Source organism: Protopterus annectens, chromosome 9.part0, assembly GCF_019279795.1.
Source record: "Protopterus annectens isolate FY-2018-M chromosome 9.part0, PAN1.0, whole genome shotgun sequence".
In the NCBI taxonomy this organism is placed as follows: Eukaryota; Metazoa; Chordata; order Ceratodontiformes; family Protopteridae; genus Protopterus; species Protopterus annectens.
The window spans coordinates 642,937,482-642,949,913 of NC_056743.1; the positions used below are offsets into that span (position 1 = coordinate 642,937,482).

Consider the following 12,432-nt stretch of genomic DNA (forward strand, 5'->3'; position numbering starts at 1 on the left):
GGTTATGGAAAGTGTAGCTTACACAACTGTAATTTCTTATGTAAACTGACCAGAACTGCACAGTATGTAAGTGGATATTATAATAATCTAGCTAACTCATTATATAATTTGTTTACAAATCGTTACTTTGAGTACCACGCTATGATACTCCTCACTTACTGAATCCATATTTTAGCTAATTTTTTTCTGAAGCTAACCAGACACTTGGAATTTCCAAATTTGTTTTACTAAACAAAGAGCAGAGTGTTGCTATACCATTACTCAGTGGGCTGCATTATATTTATAGAGACATTTACATTATTCATATGAGTTTATATATTATTGTTTATTTTAATTGCTAATATTTTTATTATACTGAGCACTGAATTATAAACAAATACAGGTACATGTAAAATTTATAGGCAATTTTCCTGTTCAGGGCTATGATGCAGGAAGTTAATGATCTGTAGTTCTCTGTATATAAACTAATAGCATGCATGTTCACATTTTCATCTAATGATCCAGATTAAAAAAAAAAAAATACCAATGTATTTGGATGGTACTGCTTATTCCTCTTTTAAGACATTTTAATTGTTTTTGATTACAGATGTCTTCATGGTGATAACTGTATAGACTCTGGACTCATCTGCTTTGAGTATTATGATAGCAGGAGTGTAGTGCTGTACTGTTCTTCCCATCTCCATATTTCATCTTTTTCTTTGTTTTCTTTTAGCACATGAAGATAAGAGTGGAACAAATACCAGGGAAGCACTGAAAAAGGTTTATGAAATGATGTTAGTAAAACATGCACAGGAAAAAGAAAACTTCGAGAAAATTCGACATGTCATTATACTAATGACTGATGGTGTGTACTTTTTTCTTTTTGATTTTCTTTCATTTGAAGAGACCATATTGGGATAGACAGAGCATGCTCAATTTTCCCCCACAAAATCTCATGTTAACATTTTCAGATGGAGATTTTTGAGACAAGTTACTAACCTGTAGAAGATGCTGAGATGTATGAGACATGCATTCTGTCACTATTTTATTTGATTAATTAAGGAATGACTTTCTGTGAAATTGCACTTTGGGTTGCTCTCCCTCTCTCTCTCTCATTTTTTTTTCTATTCATTTTGCTTTATAATTGAAGATTATAAAGACTTTACGCAATGCAATTAAAGTGTAAATCATAAGTTATTTTTGATGATTTGCACTGCTGTGTGATAAGAGGGGAGTGTTCTCTCAGTTATTGAGACCTCAGTGCAGCTTCCTTAGGACTGAGTATCTGCTGTTTAAACCACAGTATCCTAAATCACTGCATCTCATTTGTCATTTTCAGTGGCATTTTGCCTTCAGACCCAGGTCACATATATGCAACCATTGCAGTGATGTTTCATGTCAGGTTGAACATGAGGAATGCTCATCATTTGATCACTGCTGCATAGTATAAGATATATATTTTATATACTGCCTAGGATATAACAGTCAGTCAGCTTCCAAAGCTTAAGGGCAACTTCCACACACCCAAATCATTCAAAGCTCAAGCAAAGCAAGGGGAAAACCAGTGGTCTGAATGTCAAAGCTTTCCTACCATCTGAAAGAGGGATGATAGAGCACTGAAAGAGGTAAATGCTAGGTAAAAAGACTCCAGTTTCTCACCCGGGCACACAAAACACATAAAAATAATGGGGGCAGAGGGATGGAGAGATCAGCTACTGCAGCAGTGATCATTCAGACACCTATGTTATGGGAAGATTACCTAAACAACTGCACTATGCCTATTTTGGATCTACTTGAGTCTATCAAGATACATCCCAACACCATGGTTTTGTCTAACATTAACTACCCATCCATTGACTGGGTAAATTACTTGTGCACAAACTCACTTTCCCAAAGGTTCCTCAAATTACTTAACTCCAATGCCCTGAACCAGCTGATTGACACCCCCACAAGAGGTGCCAAAATCCTGGATCTGGTGCTTACCAATATGGGGGACTACTGTCACACCCCCACTGCGAGGTCTTCGGTGGTGAGATCTAACCACAAATCTGTCTTATTTGAAGTAACTATCACACCTGACCTCCCCCCACCCAGCAGCAACTAAACTAGAAAACTTCTCCAAAGCAGATTATAATCTCTTACGGGATGGTATAAATTGCTTCACTGCACCTTTCCCCTCAGATGGAACTGGCAACTATGCTGAGTTTTACACAAATGCTTTATACAAACACCTGTATAACTGCATTGACTTGGCCATACCCAGTAGGACCAAAACAACCTCCTCAAGGAAGAGCACACCTGCCTGGTGGACAACTGCCATTAATAGGCTTTACAATAAGAGGACAAAATTGCTGTCTAAGAGTAAGAGGGTGTGAGTCCTAAACTGGAGACACTCCCTCCTCAGCTTAAACAAGCAAATAAGACTTCTTATGAAGTCCTCCAAAGCTAACTACGAATCCATATTAGAGGACAACCATAAGGCGGTCTTTAGTTACATCCGTAACCCAAAATGAAAAGCTCAGATTTATGCCGAACTGGTAGTTAATGATACCACTTATACTGAGCCTGTGGACATTGGCTTACAGGTTCTGTGAAAACTTTACTCCCCTGTCCCCACACACCTACCCCATGACAGCCCTACCACCTGCCCTCTACCTTGTAACTCTAAAGAGCAGGTCGTGAACGCCCTCTTTAAGGTCAAAACCTCAGCTTCTAAGGGACCCAATAGCATCCCGGGCTACGTCCTACACTGGCTCAAGCAGGAATTAGCAACACCATTGGGTACTGTTTTCATAGTCTAAGCACCAGCTTAATCCCAGCTGAATGGAAGAAAGGCCACTGTTATCCCCTTGCACAAAGGTGGTCCTTCCACTGACCCCAGGAACTATAGACCTATTAGTCAGACTAGCCTTATCTGCAAGACCATGGAGTGTATCATCATGGACCTTATCAACAAAGATATACAGTGGATATAAAAAGTATACACACCCCTATTAAAATGTTAGGTTTTTGTGATATAAAAAATTGAGACCACAATAATCATTTCAAAACTTTTTCCACCTTTGATGTGACCTATAACCTGTACAATTCAATTGAAAAACAAACAAATCTGTTAGGGGAAAAAATATAAAAAATAAAAAATATACAATAAGCTGGTTGGATAAGTGTGCTCACCCTTAAACTAAAACTTTGTTGAAGCACCTGTTGCTTTAATTACAGCATTCAGTCTTCTTGGGTACACACCTGCCATCAATTAAAGAGACTCTGATTAACCCCAAATAAAGTTCAGCTGTCCTGGTAGGATTTTCCTGACATTTACTCAGTTGCCTGCTACAGCAAAAGCCATGGTTCACAGAGAGCTTACAAAGCATCAAAGGGATCTCATCGTTGAAAGGTATCAGTCAGGAGAAGGGTACAAAAAAATGTCCACAGCATTGGCTATACCATGGAACACAGTGAAGACGGTCATCAAAAAGTGGAGAAAATATGGGACGACAGTGACATTGCAAAGAACTGGACGTCCCTCCAAAATTGATGAAAAGACAAGATGAAAACTGGTCAGGGAGGCTGCCAAGAGACCTACAACAACACTGAAGGAGCTGCAGAAATTTCTGGCTAGTAGTGGTTGTGTACTACATGTGACAACAATCTCCGGTATTCTCCATATGTCTGGTCTATGGGGTAGGGTTGCAAGACAGAAGCTTTTTCTTACACAGAAAAACACCCAGGCCCGGCTAAAATTTGCAGAACAATACATCAAGTCTCCCAAAATCATGTGGGAAAATGTGTTATGGTTTGATGAGACCAAGGTTGAACTTTTTGGCCACAATTCCAAAAGGTATGTTTGTCACAAAAACAACAGTTTGCATCACCAAAAGAACACCATCCCCACAGTGAAGTATGGTGGTGGCAGTATCATGCTTTGGGGTTGCTTTTCTTCAGCTGGAACTGGGGCTTTAGTCAAGGTGGAGGGAATTATGAACAGTTCCAAATGCCAGTCACTTTTAGCCCAAAACCTTCAGCCATCTGCTAGAAAGCTGAAGATGAAGAGGTATTTCACCTTTCAACACAACAATGACCCCAAGCATGCATCCAAATCAACAAAAGAACTAAACCAGAAGAAAATTAAAGTTTTGGAATGGCCCAGCCAGAACCCAGACCTAAATCCAATAGAAAATCTGTGGGGTGACCTGAAGAGGGCTGTGCACAAGAGATGCCCTCGCAATCTGACAGATTTGGAGCGCTTTTGCAAGGAAGAGTGGGCAAATATTGCCAAGTCAGGATGTGTAATGCTGATAGACTGCTAATCAAGAAAACTGAATGTTGTAAGCAAAGCAAAAGGTGCTTCAATCAAGTATTAGTTTAAGGGTGTGCACACTTATGCAGCCAGCTTAATGTACATTTTTTATTTTTTATATTTTTCCCCTAACAGATTTGTTTGTTTTTCAATTGAATTGCACAGGTTATAGGTCACATTAAAATTAGGAAAAGTTTTGAAATGATTTATTGTGGTCTCATTTTTTTTTATATCACAAAACATGGCATTTTAACAGGGGTGTGTACACTTTTTATATCCACTGTAGGTAATCTCCAAACACCTGACCCTACTGAATTTGGATTTGTCAGATGGAGATCATGCCTGTTAAACCTAATGGACTTCTCTGAGATAGTTAGCAATGCCCTTGATGAGGGGAAATCTGTGCATGCAGCCTACCTAGACTTAGCCAAGGCTTTTGACAATATCCCCCACTCGAGCATCATTGACAAACTCACCCAGCCTAGGTATCAACCCTTATATCATTAGATGAGTCACTAACTGGCTCACTGATAGAGTACATATAGTCATAATATTGGAATCCACCCTCAATAGCAGATCTGTAACCAGTGGTGCTCCACATTGATCAGTCCTGAGACCTCTACTGTTTGGAATCTATTTCTCCGAAGTACAAGCTAAAACTAAAGGTTGACTGGGCTAGTCCAACTGGATATATGTCCATTTTCAGTGGAGGCCCGGGGAGAAAAACTCCAACATAGATAAAAATACATAAACACAATAAAAAAATTATATTTGTAATCCTAGAAAACATTTGTAAACAATTTGTAGAGTAACATTGTACATTAACAAATGATTGCTGGCAAAGTCATGGCCTTAAATTCAATGCAAAAAATATGATCTGAAATAGTTAACTTCATTTGATCAGCAACCTATGGGTATCGGATCCGATCCGTATCCGAGCCAGCAGCTTTCCAAGCTAGAGATCCGAGCTCCAAGCTCCAAGCTCCTCCACCTTACCCATAACACCCTGCTACCTCCGTCCAGTCCTCAGATCTCTTTTGCCGCGGTTTCTTGAAGCACGAGAGACGAGCTCCTGGTGGTTTTGTGAGTGATTTATAGGGTTTTTTGCTATAGCTTTTCATCGAAAATTGGTGTGTATGTGTATATTTACCACCCTTAGTATATTTAGTTTAGATTGTTATAGTAGTCTTTTAGTGTAGCCTTTCCATTACCCTTTCTTGTGTGTGTGTGAAGGTGTGTGCGTGTGTTTTCATGGCCGAAGGCCCTAAGGCCATATTTACTAAATGCTCTGAGTGTGGCCATAAGCTGTCCCCAGCCGATGGCCACACTCAGTGTGTTATTTGCCTGGGGGTGGCTCACTTATCATCAGGCTGCCAGATATGTGCTGCCTTTAACCCCCGGGCTTTGAAGGACAGGAGGACCAAGTTAATCCCTGCGGGCCTGTTGCCCATGGATTCTGCTTCTTCCTCCCCTCCCTCAATGGCACCAGCCGCGGCTGCGGCTGTTCAGCCAACTGTTCCTACTCCCCTGGCTGGGACTCGAGCTCCCTCTGTTTTCCAGGGTGAGAGGGACTCCAGAAAAATGGAGATAAGAGACAAGGAGCGTGACAGGGAGAGGCATAGGAGCCACAAGCGACGGGCCGATTCTGCTCCCTCGGCCCTGCCAGATAAGCAGCTCAGTTCTCTCTTGAAGGTCTCCGGGTCTTCCCCCTCTCAACTCCGTTCTCCACATTTCTCTGTGGAGCCGGAGGAGGAGACCCGGTCACCCTCTAGGTCGTCGATGCGGCCTTCCCGGCCAGCCTCGGCTGCTTCTTCTAGATCTACTAGGAGCCTTTCAGACGTGGACATGGACCGGATGATGTGTCGCTGCCATGGAGGGGATGGCTAGAGCCAGTGGTGCAGGCATCGCCTTAAGGCGTCATGCCTGGCTCCGTCTTTGCGATTTTGCGGAACCCTTCAAGGCATCCCTCGCAAATGCTCCCTTTGACGGTTCTACGCTGTTTGGCAAGACCGTCCACGATATGCTACTGCAGAGCGCGACAGATGGGACGACGTTGTCTGCCTTCGGAGTCCGCTTCTTGGCTCCTCTAAGGTCCTTTTCCAGGAACCAGAAAGGACAAAAGAAGATGTGGTTCCGGAAATCTCAACAATCCCATTTCGCTCCGGACCCTTCGTCCTTCAAAGGCAGGGGAGGACAAGGTGGACGCCGGCCCAGAGGCAGAGGGGGTCCGAAGAGTTTCGGGTCGAGGGAACCCTTTTCCAATCGACCCGTGCAACAACCCTGAGGGGTTGCCCGACTGCTCCTCTCTGGAGGCAGTCGGGGGGCGTTTCTCAGAACACCTAGCACTTTGGGAGTTCATCACGACAGATCGCTCGGTGCTCCGAATAATATCCAGAGGTTACTCTATTCCCTTCCTAAATCCTCCCCCTAAGTCAGGGCGCCTCCCCGATGTCCCACCCAATCAGAGGGTGGCGGCAGCTTTAGAGATAAAAAGAGCCATCCAGCACGTCCCCCCAGACCAGTCCGTATCGGGCAATTACTCCAGGTTCTTTTTGGTGCCAAAAAAGACAGGGGACCTAAGACCAATTCTCGACCTGTCTACACTGAACCTGTCCATTGCCAAAGAGAAATTCCAGATGGTCACCATTCAATCTATTCTCCCCCTGCTGCAGGAGAACGACTGGATATGCTCCCTAGACCTCAAGGATGCGTACTACCACATTCTAATGGACAGGCGATCCAGGAGGTTTCTCCACTTTTGGTTGGGAGCCAGTCATTATCAATTCAGGGTCCTCCCTTTTGGCCTTACCACAGCCCCCAGTGTGTTCACCAAGGTCATGGCAGTTGTAGCGGCCCACCTGAGGCTTCAGGGAATACAGGTCTTTCCTTACCTGGACGACTGGCTCCTCGCCGCTCCCACCAGGCATCTACTATGCTCGGCCAGGGATTATTTCCTGCATTTGGCCCACCTATTGGGAATCACCATAAATTACAAAAAAATCGTCCCTTCAGCCTGCTCAGGTCCTGGATTTCACAGGGTCCAGAATAGACATGCTTCAGTACAAGGCCTTCTTGACATTGGACAGATGCAGCAATGTATCTCTCCATGTCTTAGCTCTTCTACATTATCCGGCCCCACCGGCGGAATTAGTCCTGAGGGCCCTAGGGTCTGTGGCGGCGGCCATCAACCTTTCATCCCTAGTCCGCTTGAATATGAGGGTTCTTCAATGGACCTTGCAGGTCCAGTGGTCCATCCTTAGACATCTGTTGTACTCCCCTATTCCCCTCAGCAGGGTTTGCAGAGAATCTCTGCTTTGGTGGCTCCATTCCCGAGAGCTTCGTGAAGGGCGGCCCTTTTTGATGCCTCTACCCCAAGCCACAGTGACCACGGACGCTTCTCGCCTAGGGTGGGGGGGGCATTGCATAGGCAGAACCGTCCAAGGCACGTGGACTCCAACAGAGACCGTTCTGCATATCAGTGTTCTGGAGATGAGGGCGGTGCTTCTAGCGTTGCAGGCTCTCCATGCCCTTCTTCCTCTAGGGACTATTGCATTTCAGACGGACAACATGTCAGTGGTCTGGTACATCAACAAACAGGGGGGGACCAGGTCTTACCCTCTTTGCCGAGAGGCCATGAGAGTTTGGGAGTGGGCGATTTCCACCACCCGTTTTCTCCTAGCACCGCACATTCCAGGTCAGTCCAACTTTTTAGCGGACAAGCTGAGTCGAACTATCCTCTCACCTTACGAGTGGTCTCTGAACCCCTTAGTAGCGAAACAGGTCTTCCTCAAATGGGGTCAACTTTGCTGTGATCTATTCGCATCGCCTTCGAACGCAAACTGCAGCAAGTTTTTCGCTCTAATCCCTCCACTGGGGGAGAGCCCCAGAGACTCTCTGGTTCATGCTTGGCCATCCGGTCTTCTTTATGCTTATCCTCCTCTCCCGTTAATGACAAAATTCTTGCAGAAAGCTCGTTGGTTGGGGAGCAGGGTTATCCTCATAGCCCCATTCTGGCCTCATCAAACTTGGTTCCCATACCTGCGGTCTCATCTCATAGCTCCTCCCTGGATCTTAGATCCCATTCCGGATCTGATTTCTCATCCTTCGGGATTGAAAACCACGAACCTGGACGACCTCAAGCTTTCCGCTTGGTTAATCCAGTTCCATTAGTGGTTAGGACTCCCAGCATCTCATCTGCAGTTAAATCCATTCTGGTGGCGGCACATATCCTTCTACCAGGAAAATCTGCAACAGTAAATGGAAATGTTTTTCTATTTGGGCCTGGCATAGGAATTTGGACCCCTTTACAGCTCCCATTCCAGCAGTACTTGAGTTCTTATCCCACATTTTTCATCAAGGGGCCAGTTCTTCAACTGTGAAGGTTCAAATGGCGGCCATTTCCCACTTCCACATTGGAGACAATCTTGGCCCCTTATCTTCCTCTAAGATTTGCAAAGCCTTCTTGAAGGGCACTTTTCTTTTAAGACCTCCTGTCAAGAATGCGGTTCCTCTGTGGGATCTAACCTTAGTCCTCCAGGCTCTTACTGGTCCCCCCTTTGAACCTGCAGCTTCGGTTGACTTAAAGTATTTGTCTTGGAAAACTGCCTTCTTGATTGCTATTACTGCAGCTAAAAGGGTATCAGTACTTTGTCCTAAACTTCCATATCTTGTCTTCCATAAAGACAGAGTTTCCCTCAGGACTAATCCCTCCTTTTTACCTAAAGTGGCTTCCGAGGCTAACATCAACCAATCCATTAATCTGCCTGTTTTCTTTCCTAACTGCCAGAACAAAGGGGAGTACAGACTCCATTCATTAGATGTGCATAGACAGTTGCGCTTTCATTTGCACAGAAATGCTGCCTCTTGTAAGTCGGAGCAGCTCTTTGTTTCCTTTGCTAAGCCATCTTTGGGTAAACCAGTAACGAAGGTGACTCTAGTTAGGTGGATATCTCAATGCATTTTACTCATGTACAAATGTTCTGGTCAACCTGAGCCCGTGGGGGTTCGTGCTCATTCTATGGCTACCTCTGCTGCCTTTTGGTCACGGGTACCCTTGTATGATATTTGTTCTGCGGCTACTTGGGCTTCCTCTCATACCTTTATTTCACATTATAAGTTAGATTTGATATCCAGAGGGAGGGCAGCCTTTGGCTCTGCAGTGCTCTGGAATATCCTTCCTTGAGGACCTCCCAAGTTTTGGTAGCTGGGGACTCTGTCCCACAGGTTGCTGATCAAATGAAGTTAACTACTTCAGATAAAGAAGTTATGTACTCACCATAACGTTCAATCTGAGTAGGTAACTTCATTTGTCAGCAACCGACCCCCTCTCTGTCCCCCTAACCTGTAGTTCGTTACCTGAATGATTTATTGTTTCACTCCTGGTAGGTACCAGGTTAGGATGTTCAGGTGGTTTGTTTTGGTGCTGTATGATAATCGGGCAAACCCGATCTGAGGACTGGAGGGAGGTAGCAGGGTGTTATGGGTAAGGGGGAGGTGATTGGAGCTTGGATCTCTAGCTTGAAAAGCTGCCAGCTCGGATCCGGATCGGATCCGATACCCACAGGTTGCTGACAAATGAAGTTTCCTACTCAGATGGAACGTTATGGTGAGTACATAACTTCTTTTTATCATTCCTTTTGGTAGCGCAATGTTCCTGCTAACTACCACATCAGTAACAACACCCTATGTCTGCACTCAGTGGTGAGAGACCTGGGCACACAGGTTGACAGCAACCTTACCTTTGATCACCATGTCTCCACAGTAGTAAGAAGGGCATTCTATACTGCTCATCTCATATGTTAGGGTATTGCCTCCGTAAAAAAAGGAAGTTATAACCTCCCTGTACTCTTCTGTCATCAGGCCAATAATTGAGTACAGTGCCCCTTTGGTATGTACCTTTCCAGGCACCTGCAGCAATTGGAGAGACCACAAAGGTTCCTCACAAGGAAAATTCAAGGTCTTCAGCATCTGTCCTATGAGGATCGTTTGAAATCACTGTCACTTTATTCTCTTTTATACAGACTACTCAGAGGGGATCTCTGCCTTGCATAAAAGGCAATCATTGATCTGCTTTATTGGAAATGCTGCATATCCATAAGTCGAATGGCCCTACTCGCTCTAAAAGCCTTAACCTGGTATGTGATATTAATAGAATCTATTGGAAGGAAAGATTTGTCTCCTAGAGGTTACCACACCTTTGGAACAGACTCCCACTTCATGTCAAGCAGAGCACCTCGTTGGCCCTCTTCAAATGCAGTCTGGCGATTGGATGGGTAACTGTAAATTCACCCCAGGGTTCCACCTGAGTGCCTCTTGGACAGGGGTGACAGATGCTGATCATGTAAATAAGGGTAAAACTTGGCTAGTCTTGAAAGGGCCCTAGGGTCATTAGCCTGGCAACCTCCTATGATGCTATGTTCATCATATTGATTACTGCTGTAGCAGATGAGCGCTCCTTTTGCAGGCCTTTGAGGATCAATAGTTGGCTAGTGTTTCTTCATTGATGGACAGATAAGCTCTCTCTGGGGAAAAAACTTCCACTTTTGAGTTTTATGGCTAAAACATGTTTTTTTACAAAAACTTTTTATTTTTATGTAGGTTTTACTTTTTGATGATGTTCTTGAGACATTTCTGTCAGTTGAAGCAGTGTGTTCTAGTTGATTTTTTTTATTGTAAACATTTTTTTATCAAGTTTACATTACTTTTTATGTATAAAAGTTCATAAAGTGTTTTTACAGCCTGGGGCAAGTGTGTTTTGTTCTTCTCATTGTACAGTTTTTGTGGGAACACTAAATATGATGTTGTCTCCTTCATTCACCCTCACAACAGGGTCTCGATCTGACCTTCAGATCCGGCTCGGCCACTTCCACAGACTTGGATCCAACTCTCAAGTTCCTCCCTCATACCCACAATGCCCTGCATCCACCTGACTACCCCAGATCTCATTTGCCGCTCAGGGAGTTCAGATGTGGATTCCCTCTCTCAAGCTGTTTGTTAATTCTTAAGACAAATTTTGCAAGTACCTTTGGCATTTTTCTTCCTTTTTGTTTTATTCTAGTGTGTGTGTGTGTATGTGTGTGTGTGTGTGTGTGTGTGTGTGTGTGTGTGTGTGTGTGTGTGTGTGTGTGTGTGTAAGTGTAAGAGGGAGGTAGGGGGTTTCTGAAAAAAAAAAGATAGTTAATAGGTAATAGCTAAGTGTTTAGGTTAAATTTAAAGTTAAGGATTAATTAAAAAAAAAAAAACAGTGTTAGTTTATCTTTAACTTTTTTTCTGCTTAGTACAATTTCTTACCTTCTGTCTGTTATTTTTGGTGGGTCCTTTCTGTTATGGCTGACAAACCAGTTCCTGGCTTTAAATGCTGCACTTCTTGTGGGCATAAAAATCCCCAATCAGGATGCCCACAAGGAGTGTGTGTGTACTGCCTGGGAGTCGACAGTCTAAATGCTGAGTGTTCCATCTGTGTGGCTTTTAACCCTTGGGCTTTAGCGACAGACAGAGCAAACTTATCTTAAGGGGCCTTCTTCCTTCTTCGGATGAGGCTCCGACCCCTTCTCTGGCTTCTACCTCTTCAGCTTCTGCTAAGGAGTCAAAAAAGAGGTCCCTCCATTTTTCCCCGAGGGATGCTCAAGAATCAAAACAGCCTAAAAAATCAGTGGATTCCTCCTTGGACCCGCCAAAGATATTTCCCTTCTTGGATCCTAAAGCTTCCTCGGATCTGGAGGAGATCATCACTATCTCTCCAAATCCATCATTGGCTCCAACTTTGAATCCTACTACTGTGGATCCGAAGGCTTCAACAAAGTCCCTGGCTCTTTCTTCCAGGTCTAAACACTCCAGGCCTCCGTCATCAGATTCATCATATATGCCCTTGACCAGCCCCTTCCATTCCTTTTGGAGCAGAGTGAGTCTCAGAACCGCGGCATTGGTGCTGAGTCCGGGGGACTAGGATCAGCTCCTTCCCTCTCGGAGCTGTCCCTTCCCATGATTGCCTCAGCACTAGATAGCTTGGGTCTGATCCCTTCTGGGGCTATGGATCTGGTGTAACTTTTTCCAGATTTTCCTTCGTAGATTCAGCTGTCGGAGAACTGGAAAAGGCTTCACTGGGTTCTTCTGCCTTTCATGTAGTGGAGAGGGTTTTCTCCTGGGTTGGAGATTTG

At 44.3% G+C, this 12,432-nt stretch overlaps 1 protein-coding gene across 1 annotated transcript in view; it reads left to right on the forward strand.

Moving 5' to 3' along the window:
• The window catches only part of CFB (complement factor B), a 2,501,566-nt gene that overhangs the window by 891,304 nt on the left and 1,597,830 nt on the right, over positions 1-12,432 (forward strand). Inside the window, exon 10 of the mRNA XM_044082138.1 lies at positions 713-844. Within this exon, the coding sequence (XP_043938073.1) occupies positions 713-844 (132 nt within the window). The remainder of the gene's footprint in view (positions 1-712; positions 845-12,432) is intronic.